The sequence below is a fragment of the Panthera onca genome, chromosome C1 (genome assembly GCF_046562875.1).
Source record: "Panthera onca isolate mPanOnc1 chromosome C1, mPanOnc1 haplotype 2, whole genome shotgun sequence".
Lineage (NCBI taxonomy): Eukaryota > Metazoa > Chordata > Mammalia > Carnivora > Felidae > Panthera > Panthera onca.
In genome coordinates, this window is record NC_138346.1 from 38,977,305 (window position 1) to 38,999,198 (window position 21,894).

Sequence of the window (21,894 nt, forward strand, 5' to 3'; positions counted from 1 at the left end):
TAAGCTTAATCATTTCTAGCTTTTGAATTATAGTGAGAGATGTACAATTCTTCCTTTCACATGAACACTTAAGAGACCATTGTAGGATTATTAACTGGCCTAATTTCAATATTGTTGGATCTCAGGAAATAGGAGGTCTGAGAAGAGGGAGAGATATGGGGGAATAGCTGATCAAAGAAGCCAGAACACACACAACATTTATAAAGTTTTCCATTTTATAGGGGCATGGTTTGTGCTGCCCCAAAAGAATTACAATACATCAAAGATCAAATTATCACAGATCACCAAAACAAAAATAATGAAAAAGTCTGAAATGCTGTGAGATGTTCCAAAATATGACACAGAGCACAAAATAGGGCACAATATGAGAAAATTGCTACTGAAAAATGGCACGGACAGACTTGCTAGATGCAGGATTACCACAAACCTTCAATTTGTAAAAAATGTGATTACTTGAGAAGCACAATGAATATATATCTGTAACTGTTTTGCAGAATTTATTTTCTCTGGCTCATCATGTTGGACTTATCAAAACATAACATTTTTACACATATCCCCTCTACCTACAATATACAAAACTTTTGCAAGTATAGTACATATTAATAATTACTTTTGTAAACATATTTTAAAACACTTTTATCTTAACAATATTTGACTGCAAAGCAAACCTTCACACTTTGGAAAATAAAATGTCTAACATTCCAAAGTTTAAAAATGCTTATGACAGTGTTGCTTGCATATGTCACGTTAATTATTCTACTAAATTGTTAGTCCACAAAAGTAGAGATTTTTGTCTTGTTCACCACTATAATCCCATCTAGACCTAGCATCATACCTGCACTGAATAAACACTAAGTGCTTGTTGAATTAATGACAAATATTTATTGAGTATCTTTCTGTGCAGTGGTTAGCACTCTGGGAAATAGCAAAGATATATAAGACAATGTCCTTGGTTCTAGGAAGCTCACAAAGTTATACAGGAAATGAGCCATACATATAAACTGCTCTAGAATGCACAGAGAGGCAGCATAATGTAACAATTAAAAACAGTGACTCTGGAGTGAGACCTAGGTTTCAATCCAGCTCTACCCCTTACTAGCTAGGTGACTTCCGTCAAGTTGTACATTTCTCTAAACCTCATTTTCCTTATTTATAAAATGAAGATAATATTCCTTTACATAATGGCTGCTAGAATCAAAGGACATAATATATGTAAAATCCTTAGCACAATGCTTGGTATACAGTAAGTATGCTCCCAAAAGAGTGAGAGCTATTATTACGATGTTTAGTGTCCCAGGAGTAGAAGGTAACAGAAAAATTGATCCCTTCTGCTTAGAATGAGCAAGCTTCCTGATAAAGGTGAGTCTTAAAGAACGAACAGAATTTCAAATAGCTGAAGAAGTAAAGACCATTCTCAGCAGATGGAATATGGCATAAGCAAAATGGGAAAGTACTGGTGTTTAAGGAAAAAGTATTTTAGGGTCATAGTGTTTTCTATGATTCTATAAACAATAGGACAGGCAATTACTTTTCCTAAAGTAATAGTATTTGAGAAGAAACCATTAAGAAAGTATTGAGTATAAGGCTAAATGACCACTCTTGATTAAAACTGAAAACTGCCAATCAAAAACATTTCTTGGAATTGTTAAAATATTTTATTTATTCAGTTGGTCATGCTTATTTCCTTATCTCTTAGCCAAGGAGTTTTATTGTTGACTCTATCAGAGATGGACTAGTATTAAATGAATACCTGCAGAATGGCTTGATGGTCAGAAATAATTCTGGCATTTTCCATACTAACAGTCTCAAGCATGCTGTGCAGCTCTGAACACCTTCTAGTCAGTTGGTCATTCGAAACCTAAGGTGATATGTACAGCATGTCAGGTCTCTCCAGTAAATAATTTTTTACTTATTAACCATTATTTTTAATGGTGGCATAGTATTTCACTCTGTATGTGAACCTAATTTATTTAACCTACCTCCAATTGATATTTCATTAGATAACGCTTTCAGAATTTGGAGTCAACACCCCACATAATTCTAAATCAAAAGGAGAAATTTGTTCATCTGGTGGAGCAAGTGAAGCATTCAATAGTTTCTTCAGAATTCTGGACACTGGTCAGACACAGCACGATATGTACAGAATGGACTTTACAATGTTGATGCCAAGATTATAGAAATTCATTCCCCAATTTAGATGAGCATTCTGAATTGTTTAGCTAATAACACAAAATGTTTTAAGTTATTTCGCTACCAATTACAGTATTCATAAAAGCAAAATATAGATAATTGTACCATTTCACAAGACAGATCATCCAAAATAAAACAAAATTCTTTTGTACAACAGATCTTTCATACAATTCTGTTGTCTTTTGATATGTAAAATTTGTATTCCTGTGGAAACCATTTATCCTAATTATCAGTTATTTTTGCAAACTGTATTTGCCACGGATCTTATCTTTTTTTTTTTTAACATGCTGTGGTTTATCTTTATTTATTTTTTTAATTTTATTTTTTATTTTTTAAAGGATCTTATCTTTTAATGAACAAGTTCTTCAAGGATGGGGACAAATAACTCTATAGGATCAATTAAAAAAAATTCAAAAAATGGTAACAAAAAAGAAATGAAAACTTATCTGGAAAGCCTAAGTGGTATGTATAGTACACAAGTTAGGAACATGTTCAGGAGCACTTTAAAGTTCTAAGTTATACACCAAAAAATACGTGGGATAAGACAGAGGTGAATTCCTGAACCTTGAAAAGAACAAGCTAATTTTCTTTGGAGCCAGATTGCTTGAGCTCAAATTATAACTCTGTCACTGATTAGCTATGTTATTAAACCTCTCTATATATCAACTTCCTTATCTTTAAAATGAGAATAATAAGTTTCTATAGTAGCACTATTGTGAGGATTACAATTTGTTAGTAACATAAGGTGCTTACAATTGTGCCTGGAATGTAGAATGGGTTTGGTAAATGTTAATTACTACTACTACAGCAAAAGTAGCAGTAATAATTTTTATTATTATTTTATAAAAGAACACATTTATTTTGCATTTTCTTTATCACAAAGACAGCACAGCAACATTATGATCCCAACATTGAAGTAACCAAATTGTACTAGCAACAGTTATTTTAAGTGATTAATACTATTCCTTGGCTCTATGAGAAATAACCTGTTTGCCTACACACACACACACACACACAAATAACATCAGCTAAATTTGGCAATAACCATCCCACAGAAAATAAGTACACATAACTCTGCAATCCAGTAAGCATTTATTAGGTTCCTACTGTGCTACTTGTTATAAAAGATACAAGGAAAGTTTAAGACATTGGCCCTGGCACTCAAGTGCTTAGAAGTTCATAGGTCGAGATGAGAACTATATATATTCAATGGGTAAATTATAAAGCAAACAAAAGCAAAGTGTAAATTAGTGCATTATTTAGCAGTATACCTCATATACTGATGTATCATAGAGCTTTGGTAATGGGAGATGTAGTTAATGTGATCATGTTTCATAGATGAAATAGATTTCATGAAAATAAAAAATCTGGATGATGGCAATGGTATGAATTTATATAATCAGGATCAATCGTGGTTCTTTGTTTTTTAATTGAACAAAATTAAATAACATGTGAAAACCAGAGAAATGCGAACATTTACCTGTGCTTTTTCTGATGGGGAAAAGACAGTTTCTTCAATAAATGGTGTTGGGAAAACTGGATAGGCACATGCAAAAGAATGGGAAACTAGACCATTATTTTGTACCACACATAAAAATTAACTCAAAATGGATCAAAGACTTGAATGTAAGACTTGAAACCAAAAAACTACTGGAAGTAAACATAGATAAGCTTCTGGATATTGGTCTTGGCAAGATTTTTTGGATCTGACATTAAAAGCAAAAGCAACCAAAGCAAAAATAAACAAGTGGGAGCATATCAAACTAAAAAGCACAACAAAGGAAACCATCAACAAAATGAAAAGGCAACCTATTGAACGTGAGAAGATATTTGCAATCATATATTAATATATCTGATAAGGGGTTAATATCCAAAATATAAAGAAATTATACAACTCAATAGCACCCCCCAAAAAAATCTGATTAAAAAATGGGTCCAAGATCTGAATAGACATTTTTAAAAAATGTTTATTTTGGGAGAAAGAGAGCATGGAAGAGGCAGAGAGAGGTGCACAGAGAGAACCCCAAGCAGGCTCCATTCTGTCTGCACAGAGCCTGATGAGGGGCTTTATCTCACAAACACTGAAATCATGACCTGAGCTGAAATCAAGAGTTGGATGCTTAACCAACTGAGCCACACAGGCACCCCTGAATAGACATTTTTCAAAGACATACGGATAGCCAACAGGTACACGAAAAGATGTTAACATCACTAATCATCAGGGAAACTCAAATCAAAGCCACAATAAGATATCACTTCACATCTGTTAGAAGGTCTATTACCAAAACGACAAGAAATAACAAGTATTGGAGAGGATGTGGAGAAAAGGAACCCTTGTGCACTGTTGGTGGCAATGTAAATTGATACTACCACTGTGCATTACAGTACCGAATTTTCTTAAAAAATTAAATATCAAACTACCATATGATCCAGCAATTACACTCTGGGTATTTATCTCAAGAAAACAAAAACACTAACTCAAAAAGATATATGAACCCCTATGTTCACTGCAGCCTTATTTACAATAGACAAGATCAGGAAACAACCTAAATGTCCATCGACAGATAAATGGATAAAGAAAATGTGGTATACATATCTATATTTATTTAGCCACAAAAAAAAAGAATTTACTCTTGCTATTTGCAAAAACATGGTGAGACCTTGAATGCATTATACTAAGTGAAATATGTCAGCCAGAGAAAGAAAATACCATATAATCTCATTTACAATATATGTGGAATCTTCAAAAAGCAAAACACCAAAAAACAATACCAAGCTCACAGATACAAAGAGGTAAGTGGCTGCCAGAGACAAGGGAGAGTAAGAGATGGGAGAGAGGTAATAGAGATCAAAAGGCATAAACTTCTAGTTATATAATAAGTGAGTCATAGGGATGTACTGTATAGCATGGTGACTATCGTTAATACTGTACTACATATTTGAAAGTTAAGAGAGTGAATCTTAAAAGTCCTCATCACAAGCAAAAAATTTTTGTGACTACACGTGGTGATGTATGTTAACTAGAATTATCGTGGTGATGATTTTTCAATGTACACAAACACTGAATCATTATGTTGTATACCAGAAATACAAAGTTATATGCCAATTATACCTACGGTGTTGGTATGAATTTATATAATTAGGGTTAATCTTGGTTCTTGATTCCTTAATTGAACAAAATTAAATAACCTCTAGAAGTTAGAGATACGATAAGATCTACCTGTGCTTTTTCTGATGTTTCACGAAGGGATAGTATTTCAGTCCTCAAATATGCATTTTCTTCATGTTCCTTGTTGAAAGACATCTGCATATTCTGAGAAAAAACAGTAATCTCTCCTTTTTTACACATAAGAACTATTACATATATCTCTACCAAAATACATGTTCTGTATTTTAGTATGAGTTCAGGTTCTAGTGCTTCCTTCAGCAGCACATATACCAGTGCAAATTCTAATGATCAATATAGACAAGTGTCTTACAAAGAATTTTTAAAAATCTTGGTATCTTCAACTCCCAAACTTCTTTTTAAACAAATTATAAAAGCTGTTTACAAAATGTTCTCATACTGAGTTTCAAACTAGAAAGAATTTGCCTAAAACCGTAATGTAAATGTTTACTTAGCATTCTTAAGAAAATTCTGCTAAGGTAAATATTTTTCCCTAAGCAGTAAGATCTTGTGATTTTCTTTATTTTCCATTAAAAAAAATTTTAAATATTTTTTTGAGAGAGACAGAGTGCGAGCAGGGGAGGGGCAGAGAGAGAGGGAGACACAGAATCCGAAGCAGGCTTGACTCTGAGCTATCAGCACAGACCCTGACATGGGTTCTCTGGCCCTCTCCTGCTCGCTCGCTCTCTCTTTCAAAAATAATAAACATTAGAAATTTTTTTCCATTAAAAAAACAAATAAATAAAATAAAATAAAATAAAATAAAATAAAAGATGGGAGAAAGGTGGCAGGGATGGGCGTTGTGGGTTGGGCTTTCCCTAACAGGTAGTAACTGAAATGGGGAAGGATAAGTCCTCCCCCTACAAAGAGAGAATCACTCCCTTTTGAGAAGCATCTCAATATTTAAACATCACATAATACAGGATGAGACAGAACCCAGAAAAAATTACTCCAAACAGGATTAAGATTTATTTAGAAATGAATTAAGATATAAAAGTTACAATATTTCCTATTTTTCATTTTTTATTGTGGTAAAATATAAATAACAAATTTTACCATTTTAATCATTTTTAAGTGTACAGTTCACTTAAAAATATTTAAGTGTTAAGTTCAGTGGCATTAAGTATATTCACATTGTTGTGCAGCCATCACTATCACTAGTATTTCTTACATTTTATAAAAAAACTTTCCTTTTAACAATTAGTTTCCAATAAGATGATGCAGATAAGTCTCACTATTTTTGCTAATTCATCTTTTTTCAAACCATATTAACCTGCCTGAAATGATTTCTTAATACCCAGTTTGCAACAGGACTGAATATACAACTTATTTACACTGCAACTTTTTTTTAATAAAAATATTAGGAGAATCAGAAGAACTGTAAACCAGGGGTACTTGGGTGGCTCAGCTGGTTAAGCCTCTGGCTCTCGATTTCCACCCAGGTCATGATCTCACGGTTTGTCAGGCTCCGTGCTGACAGTGTGGAGCCTGTTGGGGTTCTCTCTCTCCCTCTCTCTCTGCAACACCCCCCCACACAATATAAATAAATAAAAAACTTAAAAAAAAAAAAAGGGAACTGTAAACCAACACGAGTAAGGAGATACTCCTTAGTGAAGAGAGGAAAGATCACCTCTGAACTCTACAACCTCAAAACTTACCTTATTTTCTTCAGCCAACTTGGAAATGAGGTCATCTCTAGAAACTAAAAACAAAGAGTCCACATAACTACGATAATAACTTACTACAACTAAACTGAGATCAACACATTACCTTTTCCCTGAGCTTTCCTTTTTTTTTAGTATGTTGTAGAAATGAGGAGAATGCAAGTATTTCTATTATATTTTAATAGAGTGGAAAATAAATAATGAAATTATCAAGAAAATAGTCCACAGTCACATGCTATAGTAAATGAGGTCATATTTTACTCCATGATCCGTCTGAGGGATTTTAAGCTGGAGAGGCACAGGATCCAAAGCTTTGTGTTAGAATATTCTAACAGAGGCTCCATAAGGAAAAGAGGAGTTTAGTAGCTGTTGTAGTACTCAAAGTATAAAACAATGAAAGCTGGCTCTAAGGGATTGGCAATGGAGATGCAGAGGGAAAACACACTCATGAAATAACAAGCAGGGAGAACTGTCAGGACTCAGTGGCTGCCTGGTGGGTAAAGGCAATAGATAAGTCAAGGAGAGTATCTAGTGTCCACATGTCAGCAATGGGGTGGGAGGCAGACTCTTCAACAAAATAGGGAACACAGGGTAAGGGCAAGTTCAGGGGACAGAATGAGTAAGAATGACTGCAATAGTTAAGTATTCACATGTGTTTTGAGATATGTTGAGTTGACAGTAAGATACTATCTGGAGAAGGAAGATGATTTGTGTGGAAAAGAAAGATGTGAAACCACCCAGAGAGAATACAGTGATAATAAAACCAAAGAGAAATAGGAACAGTTTGGCATTATATATTGGTAGCCCAAAGTAAACTTCCCTGAGAGTAACGTTTTGGTTTCATGAACAATTCACAAAGATCAGTTTTGTTTCACTTAAATATTCTAAACCCGGAAAATTACAAAACATATAACTCACATTTTATGTAGAATATACTCAGAGAAACTATGCTTTTTGAATGAATAAGTCCGGACTCATTTCAAATAGAGTAAATGCTAATTTAAAATATGTGAAGAATAAAAAGGATACCCATAAGAGCTCTTCTAATAATTCTTCGATCAAGTTAAGAATGAAAGGAGAATGTTTATCTTACTTGGAAGAATAATTTAAGCACTTTAATTAGTGGGTGTGTATATAAATGTTTATTGCTAATAAACAATCACATTCAACAATTAAATTCATTACAGCAAATATCCAAAGGCATTCCGTTTACTCATCTAGTTAGTTTAACTATTTGTACCTTATAGTAATCAAATTGCATGCACGTAAGGAGTCTACTATTCAATAAGAAGCACATGGTTGGTACTCAGGCAGGCTTCTTTTCCTCGTGTTACTTTTAATTACTGTTGTATAATTGTTATATTTTAATGGTCTTTCATATATTCTTTACGAAATTCAAAACTACAGCATTAATCCAAAGAGATAACATTAAAAAATTACTGACAGAAAGATCTGTGTTTTAGTTCCAGCTATACTATTTGCAGTGGATCCTTGGATACAGATCTTTTTATTCTTCTACAGAATGGAGTATATTTTCTTATCTTCTCACAAGGTTGTAAGGTTCAAATGAGATAATGTGGCAGCACCATAAAATATAATATGTATTTTTGTAGTCCCAGTCACAGGAAGACAAAAAATTAGCTTGGGGCCTTATCAGTGAGAGCTCCCCAGAGTAATTCACTACTTAACAACTATTAGGAAAAAGAGTACTTTCTGTTAAAAGCAGTAGGTCAAAACATTGAATGATTACTCTTTGCTGTATGCTTTTTATAATTTTCATTTCCCTTTTGGTATTCCCTACCCTCATTACATCCAGATACAGAAGGCACACTGGCAGGAACACTGCGTTTGGAGTTAGAAGACACAGGTTCAGGCCTCACTTCACCATTTATTCGCTTTAACTTTGGGAAGTATGGATAGTTTTGCACGTTGCATGAGATCATTTATGTGAAAGCTTTTGGTAAACCATGAAGTGTTACTCATGTGGGGCCATGCACCATAATTCTTTGTGATCTATTTGATACTGTATGAAAATTGCTTTACAACTATATATTAACAACAGTAAATATGGTAAGGGCTCATGGGCTGGAAGAACTTTGATTCTGAACAACATGGGACCAAATCTAGACTCATCCATTTCCTAGCTCAATCACCTGTAAGGACTCTGTTAACTCATCTGTAAAATGAGGACTTTAAGCTCTAAGGTAACTTACAACCATCCATTGCTACAAATACAGGACAATAGACTAGTAACCTGAAAAATGGAGAGTCTGACATGATAAATGGCTAGAATCAGTAGGTTAGCAAATATCAAAGGCCTTAATTCCTTATTAATATTCTAGTATCCAATAGTCAATCTAGATTTCTAGAAACCCAATGTTCCTAAGTCCACAAACACTTAAATAGACCTGAAAAAAAAATCTAAATAGAGAATAGTTCACAGTTAAGAGGATCAAATTCTATTTTATTACCAGCACTCTTTTTTTTCCCCCATGCCACAGACAGAAAGGAAATCAGCAATTTTTTATATTCAGTCTTGTGGTAAATATCGGTAATGGTCACTTCAAAAATTTGGGATCTTAAGAGTTTTTGCATGAAATCTCAAAAAAACTAACAAATGTAATTTCTAGCACCTATTTTCATACTTAGATTAGACTTGAGCTGTGAGATAGTAGTCTCCAACTCTCTTTTTTTCTGTTGCTCCTGTGCCAGTAGTTCTTGGGTGGTCTGTATATGACTGCGTAGGGCAATGCAGTTTTGCTGCAAAATTTGCACCTGGAATGTAGAAGAAAAACTCCTTTCTTTAAGGTACAAATTTCTACCCAACTACCTTACAGTAAGGAACATTTTCAAATCTTAACATCACTAGAGGGAAAAGTTTCTAGGTCACGGTTAAAAATCCCAACAGGATGCAGTGTTTCACAGTAGGGCCATCCAGCACAACCTTCTATGCACTCTCCCACCACAGCAGTTACCAGTGACAAATGACTGCTGAAAACTTGAAATGTGGCCAGAGTGAGTGAGGAATTGAATTAATTTTAACTAATTTAAATTTAAATAGCCATATGTGGCTAGTGGCTACTATACTGGTAGTGTAAGTAATAAATTATCATTTACAAATTTTTTAAGTAGGATCTTTTTCATAATTAATTCTGTTATGAAGGACAGCCACTGGTTAAAATAGTAAAGATTATGTAATACAATTACAGGTATTAGAATTTGGAACTACTAATTAATTTCCTTCAATACTTAGAATTGAATAGTCTAAATTACATGTAGGTATGTTGAATAATACAGGCAAAAATTCAGTAAATCTAGAGAAAATTAGCAAAACCATACGGTTCAAGGTATGTCAGCTTTCTCTTTTGGTTTCACTTCCTTGACACAAATAAGGAGAGAAAAATCTACCTGTTTCCGTTCCACCTCTACTGTTGATTCCATTTCTTGTATTTTGAATAGCATAGCTGATCCAGATTTCTCAAGAGATTCCCTGAGGTTCTTCTCCTGAGACAGCTGTCTCCTTAGCTACAGAGCAAGTTGCAGTTAGGCAAGACCAAGGGAACATGACAGCAGTTTGCCAAAGATCAAAGTCACCAAGAAAAGTTTACCAGACACTTTGCCATCTTACTCCCATGCTTCATTCATTTATGACTACTCAGGAACATGCTTTTGTTTCCCCCTAAGGGATAAACTACTAAGAAATGAGGCGTCAAATCTGTTGCCCTTGTCTTCCCATTGTATAAGTCTTTTTTCCAAATTGTGGGTCAAGACGCATTAGTAAGTTGCAAGCAGCACTTGAAAAAGGGAAAAAAATATCAGAGCACACAGCATGTAATAAGGAAGGGTACGTAATGCTTCATGAAATGTCTGTATTATTTATGTATGGTGCTATGGTATAAAATATACATCTTACAATGGACTATTACCAAAAAGAAGATTGAAAAACACTATTATCATACGTTAGTACATGTACTTTCTGTATTTCCTGGCTTTCATTTTTAAGTGTCATTTTTCTGTATTTCATTACTTCATCTATACATTTTTTTATCCGATAGTATTATAAACATCTAAAAGCTGTTCCAATTCTCTTTTGGAATTTAAAAGTCTAAACAAATAATGAAGTAACTTAAGTAGCAGATAAACCACCACTCAAGAATTGGGGTACACTGACTTTGTTTCTCTCAATAAATGATGAGTCAGATAAAGATACAAAAGAATCTCTTATCATGAGGTAAAGAGAACTTTTAAAAATATAATTTATTGTTAAATTGGCTTCCATACAACAGCCAGTGCTCATCCCAACAAGTGCCCTCCTCAATGCCCATCACCCACCTTTCCCTGTCCCCCACCCCCTCATGAACCCTCAGTTTTCTCTCTGTATTTAAGAGTCTCTTATGGTTTGCCCCCCTCCCTCTCTGTAACTTTTTTTTTTTCCTCTTCCCTTTCCCCATGGTCTTCTGTTAAGTTTCTCAAGATCCACATGAGTGAAAACATATGGTATCTGTCCTTCTCTGACTTATTTCACTTAGCATAATACCCTCCAGTTCCATCCACATTGCTGCAAATAGCAGGATTTCATTCTTTCTCATTGCCAAGTAGTATTCCATTGTATATATAAACCACATCTTCTTTATCCATTCATCAGTTGATGGACATTTAGGCTTTCCATAATTTGGCTACTGTTGAAATCACTGCTATAAACATTGGGGTACATGTGCCCCTATGCATCAGCAGTCCTATATTCCTTGGGTAAATTCCTAGCAGTGCTATTGGTAGGTCATAGGGTAGTTCTATTTTTAGTTTTTTGAGGAACCTCCACACTGTTTTCCAAAGCGGCTAAACCAGTTTGCATTCCCACCAACAGGGCAAGAGGGTTCCTGTTTCTCCACAGCCCTGCCAGCATCTATAGTCTCCTGATTTGCTCATTTTTAGCCACTCTGACTGGTGTGAGGTGGTACCTCAGTGTGGCTTTGATTTGTATTTCCCTGATGATGAGTGACGTTGAGCATCAATCGTTTTATGTGTCTGTTGGCCATCAGGATGAACTTTTTTTTTTTTTAATGCTTATTTATTTTTGAGACAGAGAGAGACAGAGTGCAAGCGAGGGATGGGCAGAGTGACAGAAAGGGAGACACGGAATCTGAAGCAGGCCCCAGGCTCTGAGTTGTCAGCACAGAGACCAACATGGGGCTTGATCCCATGAGCCATGAGATCATGATCTGAGCCGAAGTCAGACTTAACTGACTGAGCCAACCAGGCACCCCTGCAAAGAGACCCTTTTAAACTTAAATGGGATTTGCAAAATGCTATTCCTTTTGCGAAGTGATGTTAAGTTAAAAGAAATTCTATTTTTAAGCCCCAGTGAAGATGACTTAAAAGAAATTCTATTTTAAGCCCCAGTAAAGAGGACTTTATAGCCCTTCCCGAAACTGTACATATTTTATATGTGTTTTCTCTATGAATGACATATTTTATAATGTTTAAAAAGTTTCTAAAAACAGTTGAAAGACATGAAAAGTGTGTTGGCATGAAACTGTTATAAGATAGCCCATTTTGGAGATGTTCTATTAATATGCTTAATCATACCCCTAATAAACATTTAGGTTTTTCCAGTTTTTCACTATTCTAAATATTGTTCTGCTAAACATGCTTGTGAATAAATCTTTCACTGCATTTCTATTTCCTCTGGATAAATTCCTACAAGAGGAATCACTAGATTAAAGGTATAAATAATTTTTAGACCTTTGATATATTTGATATATAATTTTCCTTCAGATTTTAGCCACCTATCAAAAGCATTAATAATAAATCCCATCAGTAGTATGTATTATTATTTTCTTAAATCTTTGCTAATTTAATAAATGAAAAATAACATCTTGACAGTTTTTCATTTCTCTGGTTACTACTGAGGTTAAATATGTTCTAATACGGTTATAAGCTCTGTACATGTTCTGACCTGTTAGTTGACCACTGTTTTTGTTTTTTCATATTGTTTATCTTTTTTTAGCCAATTTTAAGTTCTTTAAAAGGTAAGATTATTAACTCTATCTAGTTTTGCTGGGTTTTATTAGTTTTGCTTTTTGCTCTTTTTAAATGTAGAATTTTTAATTCTTATGTGGTCAAATCTATCGAACTTTTTATAATTCTGTCCCTTCAAGTTTAGAAATTCCTTCTATATCAGTTAAGTATTACAATCTTATGTAAGAATGAGCCATAGTTTTTGGTTCTGGCTATATTAATAATCTGATACTAACTATACTGTCAGATTATAATTATTTTGTTACATTCAGGAGATTGCTGCATTTTTCTAAGTTCTGGATCAAATTATATAGTATAATATACTCAAGATCTAATTTAAGTCCTTTGTAGAGCAAATTTTTTTTCTTAATGTTTGCTTATTTATTTCTGAGAGAGAGAGGGAAAAAAAACGAGTTAGGGAGAGAGGGAGAGAATCCCAAGCAGACTCAGTGCTGTCAGCGCAAAGCCCAACACGGCTCAGTCTCGTGAACTGTGAGATCATGACCTGAGCTGAAATTAAGAGTTGGACGCTTAACCAACTAAGCCACACAAGGGCCCCTAGAGGAAATCTTTATTTGATAATTATACTACTGAGGTATTTCTGAAGCATTATTAAAAGCTATTAGCTTTATGTTTATCAGAACTAGATTTTATATATTTTATCTCTTAGGAAGATATATACCACATTTATTCTGTCTTTATACAGCCCTCTGATCTGGGCTAACCTGTATTCCTCCAAATTACTCCAATGAAGCTCTAACAGTAGTATCTCAAATGTTACTCTATTTAAAGACAGGGCATTTAAAGAGGTGATAAACTATAATGACACTGTTAGGGTGGGCCCTAATCCAACCTGAAGGGTGTCCTTCTAAGACAAGGAAATTGGGACACATAAACAGATATCAGGGATGTATATGCACAAAGAAAAGACCATGTGAGGACACAGTAAGAAGGCAGCCATCTGCAAGTCAAGTAGAGAAGCCTCAGGAGAAACCAAAAACCTACTGACATCTTGCTCTTGGACTTCAAATCTCCAGAAATATTTTAAGAAATTTCTGTTGTTAAGTGACCCAGTCCGTGGTACTACTTTGGTACTGCAGCACTAGCAAGCTATTACACCCATTCTGCTCGAATATGAAAATGCATTTTGACTAGGACAGTCCTATGGGTTCTTGACAGGGTTCAATAAAAATTCAAGATTTTATCTTGAAATAAGATTGTCTTATACCAGAAATAGCAGAAATAAGACTGTCTTAATAAAAACTAATAATATATGGTAATCACTGATAATCTTAAACAAATGGTGCTGGAACAACTGGACATACACACACTAAGAATCTAGATACAAACTTCACATCATTAATTCAAAATGTATTGATGAGGGACCATAAAGCAAGCTGAGGGCCAAGCACAAGTTAGCACAATCAACTCCCCCTCTCCCCCCACCTCAGGGTGTGTGACATTCCTCAGGCACTCCTGGCTGCCCAATAACAAAGGAAAGGACAGAAAACAAAAGGTTAAACTGATAATCTCCACCAGTTTACAAATATCTCATCAATAGCCTCATCAGGAACTTCCTACTATCTTAATGATAATGCTTTGCTACAGGGAAAAATAACCTTAGCTTGACAATAAATAGGTAGGCCTCCAGTAATCTGTAAATCCTCTTCAGCATATGGAAATCCCTTTAAGAAACTTCCTCTTGACTTTACCTTCCTCCAGACTCCACAGTATATAAATCAGTCACTCTGCACAACCCCAGTGCAGCTCTTTCTGCCCACAGGTCCTGTCCCTATGCTTTGATAAAATCACCTTTTTGCACCAAAGACATCTTCAAGAATTCTTTCTTGGCCATTGGCTCTGAATCCCCAACACCCTAAAATCCCATCATTTGGTGCCTGAACACAGGGCTGATTCTTTCCATCTGGATTCTGAGTTTCAGTGCAAAGTTGCTGAGTACTTTCTCTTTTCCTCCTTTACTTTAATTTCAGAGGCTTTTCAAGGAGTATCATCTTACTGGAACACTTTGCTGTTGATTGCTCAGGCTGCAATCCTCTAGCCCATGACTACAGGGAGGAGAAAGCCTGCCTTTTGGCTGGAAGTTAGTACCCTGGCTGGGATGGTAATGAGACCCAGAAACTTGATGCCCTCTCTTATTCCTGTCCTTATACAAAGTTGTCTGTATTGAGCACAGGACAGCCACCTAGATGGCTGCCAACCTTAAGACTCCCATGTGAGGTTTCCTCCTCATTGGTCTAATGTGATCCCCTCCACGTCTCTGGTCTAGCCAGTTCTGGCCATGTGACCTCCACTGGGAGGTGGCCAAAATCAGTACCTGAATGAATTAAAACCCAACAGGGACTATTTTCTAGGGAAGTTGGCTCTGAAGACTGTATGTGTTTGAATGTCACTTAAAGCATGACGGATTTCCATCTTTACTGATTTTAGTCAATGTCCTCTACTAACTACCTAAATTACATAATTGGGTCATTGCCTCTTGTAAAACTTTTCTAGTGTTTTCCATGGGTTAAAAACAGCAGTTTTCCTCAAGAAACTAAAACATAGCTTCTGTGGCATGCTCTTCAAAGATCAGGTAAACCAAGGCATGACGATCAGGGCATGTTCTTCAAGGCACGGCCTTTTAGGGCACAGCCTTCAGGGTATGGTATTTCGGTCCATACACCGGGCACCCATTTGTAACCTAGGATGCAACAGGGAAGTGGAAGGATGCTGGCATCCCTTCCACTGGGGGCCCTTTATGGGGCCTTCCAGGGGAGTATTGCCCTCAGTGGCAAGGTAATATTGTGGCCATAGTGATTTCCTTCGAGGGATGCCTCAGGTCGCTTTGACACCTCAGGAACCTCTGACATATGCTATGCGTGGGACGCCACCCAGGTGTCAGGGGATTTTTAGTAATGGTCCTTCCCTACTTGTCTGGGAACATGGGAACTTCTACAGTCCTCAAGGACTCTTCCTTGGGATGCCCTTTTAACCCACTGGAAATAATTCGGATTGCAAAATTTAAGAAAGGACTGATCTCCTGTAATATTGCATGGCCTTAGTAGGATTTAACAGATCTCTCCTGCAGGAAATAGGGCAAATGAATGGAGTTACCCTAGGTCCAGGCCTTCATGGCTCTAAATCAGGACCTGGAGCTAAAGGTCTCTTGCAGAATGTGTTTGGGCCAAACGTGTTTGACTAGGAAACTCCCTCCTGACAAACTGCATGTCTAAACAGGCCTCCTCCTGATAGAACTCAGGTTTCTGAAGGAAAGACAGGCCATCCCTAACAAAAGAGACATTGACTTTTTCCTACTGTTCTTCCTCCTAATAGATGTGAGGGCTTCTCCCTCATTTATTTCCTGGGTTAATGGCTATGATAACTAGAGCCCCTCCAACACTCCAAAACCCCATCAGTATCACAGATCTAAATGTAAAATGCAAAATTATAAGGTTTCTGTGGGGTGCCTCAGTGGCTCAGTCAGTTAAGTGTGCAATTCTTGGTTTTAGCTCAGGTCACGATCTTGCAGTTTGTGAGTTTGAGCCCCATATCAGGCTCGGTGCTGACAGCAAGGAGCCTATGTGGGATTCTGCGTCTCCTTCTCTCTGCCCCCCCCCACCCCGCCACTTGCTCTCTAAATACACACATACATACATACATACATACATAAACAAACAAGCATTTAAAAGCTATACAGCTTCCAAAAATTACACAGGAGAAAAATCTTGGTGATGTTGGGTTCAGTGATGACTTAGTAGATATAACACCAGAGTATAATCTCCAAAAGAAAAAAAGTTAAGTTGGACTTCATTAAAATTAAAAGCTTCTGGGGCGCCTGGGTGGCTCAGTCGGTTAAGCGATCGACTTCGGCTCAGGTCATGATCTTGTGGTCCATGAGTTCGAGTCCCGCGTCAGGCTCTGTGCTGACAGCTCAGAGCCTGGAGCCTGTTTCAGATTCTGTGTCTCCCTCTCTCTGACCCTCCCCCATTCATGCTCTGTCTCTCTCTGTCTCAAAAATAAATAAATGTTAAAAAAAAAAATTAAAAAAAAAAAATTAAAAGCTTCTGCTCTGCAAAAGATAAGCTACAGAAGGGGAGAAAAATTGCAAAAACGTATTTGATACAGGACTAATACCCAAAATATACAAAGAACTCTTGAAATTCAACATAAGAAAACAAACAGCCCAACTACAAAATAAGCAAAAGATCTAACAGATACCTCACCAAATAAGATATACGGTGGCAAACAGGCATATAAAAAGATACTCAATATCATATTTCATTAGAGAATTATAATTAAAACAAGACACCAATACCACCACATACATATTAGAATGGCAAAAATTCAAAACACTGACAACCTGCTGATGAGAATGTGGAGCAACAGGCACTCATTCCTAGTTGGTGTGAATGCAAAATGGTACAGTAATTTTTTAAGACATGTGGCAGTTTCTTACAAAGGTAAACAAAAGCTTACCATATAATCCAGCCATTGTGTTCTAGGTATTTATCCAAATGAGTAGATAACATGTCCACACAAAAACCTGCATATGAATGTTTCAAGTAGCTTTATTCACAATTGCCAAAACTTAGAAGCAACGAAGGTGTACTTCAATAGATGAATGTATAAACTAACTGTGGTACATCCATACAACGGAATATTGTTAGGCAATAAAATGAGTTATCACACCATGACAAGACTTGGAGGTACTTTAAAGGCATGTGCTAAGTGATAGAAGCCAGTCCAAAATAACCACGCACGGAATCATTTCAACTATAGCAAAACTACAGACAGTGAGAAGATCTGTGGTTGCTAGGGGCTCAGGAAGAGAGGGGGGCCGTTTTTAATCCTCTGTAATCAACAAAGGGTGAATTTAAAATAAATTGTGGACTTAGCTAATTATGATTTATCAATATTTGTTCATCAAATGTAACAAATGTACCACACTAATGTGAAATGTTAATAAGGGAGGAAACTGTGGAGACAGGAAGAACAGGTTTATGAGAACTGTTTTCTGTGTGATTTTTCTATAAATGTGAAACTTCTCTTAAAAAAAAAAAAAAAAAAAAAGTCTACTGGGGCACCTGGGTGGCTCTGTCGGTTGAGTGTCTGACTCTTGAGTTTGGCTCAGGTCATGATCCCAGGGGTGGTGGGATCGAGCCCTGCATCGGGCTCCACACTCAGTAAGGAGCTGGCTTAAGATTCAAGATTCTTCCTCTCTCCCCCTCTGCCCATCTCCCCCACTTGCACATACTCTCTCCCTCTCTAAAATTTAAAAAAAAAAAAAAAAAAAAATCACATTAAAAAATAGTCTACTAAAATATCTGAAAGCTAAAAATATGCTAAACATAACACATTAGAACTATGAACAATCATGCTTTTATCAATAATTAGTAGCAAATAAAATATATGTAAGAGAATTTTTCAGAGAGCTATACTTCTCACTGTAAGCACTAAAATCCATAACTTAAAAATTAACTTTAGGGGTGCCTGGATGGCTCAGTAGGTTGAGCGTCTGACTTTTGGTTTCAGCTCAGGTCATGATCTTGTGGGTTCTTACGATTGAGCCCCACGTCGCGCTTGCACAGAGCCTGCTTGGGATTCTCTTTCTCTCTCTCTGCCCCTCCCCTACTCATTCATTCCCTCTCTCTCTCTCTCTCTCTCAAAAAAAACATTAAAAAAAATAAAAAAGTAACTTTTCTTGAAATTTTTCCTAAAAAGTGTATCTACTTCTCTGTTTTATATAATAGAATATTTTAAATATAATTTGACCCTCTTGATTTGCATTAACATAAATGATTATTCTGTCAGGGAATATTGAGGTTTTTAGGCCAGGGTATGTTGGATTACTAATTCTCCTGACTCTTCTACTGTTTTCAGCTGCCAATTTTTAGTCCAGCAACTTTTAGCAGCCACCTACTTCACAATTCCCAATCTGTTATCTACTAAAACTTAGGTTGAAATGGAGGTTTCAAGGTAAAATTAGATGAACAGGCTTCTTAAAAGCTTTTTGTTTTAAATACTTTAGTTTAAAAGGTCTTTGTATGAAGGTGTTCACTTAGCTCTAGCATATGAATATGTGGTAACTAATTTCCTTTGTAGTTCACAGAGCACTTATTGTATTTCTGGTTGTATGACCATATTGAGGCAAAAAGAATTCTTAGTGTCAAATAAGGGCAGCCACTTTCACTTGAATTTCACGTGGTATATTTTAAAAGTCTTCCTACTACATAGTAACATTTTCTTTTTCAAAGTTTTTCATTTTTTCTACTTTCTTGACGTCCTCTTAGTAATTCCAACGTCCCCTCCACCCGCTAGCATCTTTTCTATCTTACCTCTTGAATTCTCAGGTTCATTTTACGTTTTGTGGTCTTCAGTTCCTCTTCAATAATGGCTGCATTCTTCTAAAAGTACAAGGAGAAAAGGTTCTAAACAATCTGAAATGATAGAAAGAAACTGTCTATAGGCACATCAGTTTAAATCTAGACTCCTTCTAACAACCTATAAATGCTATTCTGAATATGGTTATAAATACCTATTTTGTGTCTGAAGTAATTATGGTGAGAGATCTAAAAAGAAGGTTATTTGATTACTTTGATTCATGACTTCTTTCATTTTCCCTTTTAGACCAAAGAAGTGATCAACTTCTTAAAGTGAACTTCGCATTCACTTTACACATAACACTCAATAATGAGAGAACCTGGTATAATTGATAGAACTCTTCCTTACAGGGTATATTCCTTTTGCTTTGTTTTCAAGTATTCTATTTCTTCTAGCCTCAAATATTATCCATGCTTAGGAACTGAGAATCAAAAACACAGCTTTCAGGGGTGCCTGGGTGGCTCAGTTGGTTTAGCATCTGCCTTCAGCTCAGGTCATGATTTCACAATTCATGAGTTCAAGCCCCATATTGGGTTCTCTGCTGTCCACGCAGAGCCTGCTTCAGATCCTTTGTCCCCCACTCTCTGCTCCTCCCCTGCTTGCACACATGTGTTCTCTCTCTCTCAAAAATAAATAAGACAACAACAAAAACAAACACAGCTTTCACTATTTATTCTCTTTTACGTCACTATTAATGGCACCACAATCCAAGATGTAAAACCTCAGTCATCTTTGCCTTCTTTCCTACTCTCCGCTCCTGTCCAGCACCATATTCTAGCGTTATCTTTCTTCACAGTATCTTTCTTTTCAAAATGCCACAACCCTAAGTCAGACCTAATAAGGCTTATGCCCCAAATCATACAACTCCTAACTGGTTTCCCAAAACTCTACACTACTGGCCAGATTAGTTTGCCTGTTTTTGATATGTTTCTTCCTTATCAAAAATGTTAATCACCCTCCATAGGATCAAGCCCAACTATTGATTATTCTTGATTTTGAAATCCTCTATGTGATCTCTAACTAAGTTCCAATTTATTTGCCCCAAACAAATCCTCACTGCTGTCAGCCTAGTTTGTGCATTTCCTCTAACTGTACCAGTGGAAAGATCTAAGTTCAAACCTGGGTTAACAGTAAGAAGACAAGGAAGTGTGATCTTAGAGAAAATGAATTCTCTCTGGGCCCCAATACTTTTATTACTAAAATGGGGACAATAATATCCTATGTCATGTGTGTGTGTGTTTTTTTAATTAAACACAATAACATATTTACCATCTATGATACTGCACAGCCCTAGGAGGTTAAACAAAATTGTTAGTTTATTATCCTACTCTATATGCTTTCCTGCCTCAGTATGTACTCTGAAATGTCCTCACCTCTCTATCTTAGCTTCTAAAGGTTCAGCTCATGTCTTATCTCTTTCTTGAAGTTTCCCCTTCTCTAGATAGGGCACACTCACCCTCTCAAACCCCCTGAACGTGAAACACTTACTCTTCAATATCCACTGATTGTCCCACACTGCCCTTTATCATTTCTTATGCCCTTATTCTTTCTCTATTTAGTACTTCACATTATTCCTTGTTCTCCCACCTAGCATGTAAGCTCTTTGAAGAGCAGAGACACTACTTCTATCTCTGGACTTTCACTTTCATGTGTATAGGGTAAGGGCTCTATAAATATTACATTACTGATGGCACACAATGGTTTATGTTATCAATGTAGATAACTTTGAAATGTCAAGAATCCTCACATCACCTATTTTTAACTCAATTTTATGGATCTGTTGCCTCCTCCAGTTAACAGATAATAGTGAATCGGTATTTCAGAAATCTGGATTCAAACCTTGGTCTCTGAGGCAACCTCCAGGGTAGCAGTCAACCTTTGTACTTCTTCTTGTGCCTTGTCTTCTTCCTCTTTTACATCTCTTAGTTGCTGGCGCAAATTCATCACCTCAAGATGCAACAGCTTCAGGTCCTTGGTATGCTTCTCCTGTATTGCATTCAGTTGATCCTTCAGAAGAGCTACCCAACAGCAAGGAAAGGTCATTGTGGGGTATAAGCTTAGGAATTCCCTAAGCTTGCACGAAGGGTTAACAAGGCATAAAGAATTAGAAAGCCATAGGATGTACACACCCAAGTTTGGGTAAACAAGATTAGGTAAATAAGGTTAGGTAATTGGGGCAAAGGCCCCCAGTATAGGACAAAGGTATAGGAATGAGGAAATCTCAGGAGGAAAACATCCAAGATGAGGTAAACAAGATTAGGTATTCAGGCGGAAATGCCCAATTTAGTACAATAGCAGAAAGCTGCTTTCACCTGAAGGAAGGACCAAATTAGGTAAAAAGGTAAATAGGGCTATAGGCCACAGCAGGGCAAAGTTGCCCAGAGCGCGGCTAATTAGCAAAAGAAAGGTGCCTTGTTGACCCTGAGGTAGCATGCTCTGCACTTCTTGTCCCCCAGGCCACTTTAGGCAAACAGA

The 21,894-nt window shown here is 36.3% G+C and overlaps 1 protein-coding gene across 7 annotated transcripts in view; it reads right to left on the reverse strand.

Annotated features, from left to right (window-relative positions):
* The window catches only part of CCDC150 (coiled-coil domain containing 150), a 96,934-nt gene that overhangs the window by 65,336 nt on the left and 9,704 nt on the right, over positions 1-21,894 (reverse strand). For all 7 annotated transcript variants that reach the window (XM_078451052.2, XM_078451056.2, XM_078451054.2 and 4 more), the window contains exons 4-10: positions 21,259-21,437; positions 19,374-19,442; positions 10,429-10,545; positions 9,666-9,795; positions 7,015-7,058; positions 5,411-5,503; positions 1,751-1,858 (exon numbers count right to left, since the gene is read on the reverse strand). In XM_078451052.2, coding sequence (XP_078307178.2) covers positions 1,751-1,858; positions 5,411-5,503; positions 7,015-7,058; positions 9,666-9,795; positions 10,429-10,545; positions 19,374-19,442; positions 21,259-21,437 — 740 coding nt within the window. The remainder of the gene's footprint in view (positions 1-1,750; positions 1,859-5,410; positions 5,504-7,014; positions 7,059-9,665; positions 9,796-10,428; positions 10,546-19,373; positions 19,443-21,258; positions 21,438-21,894) is intronic.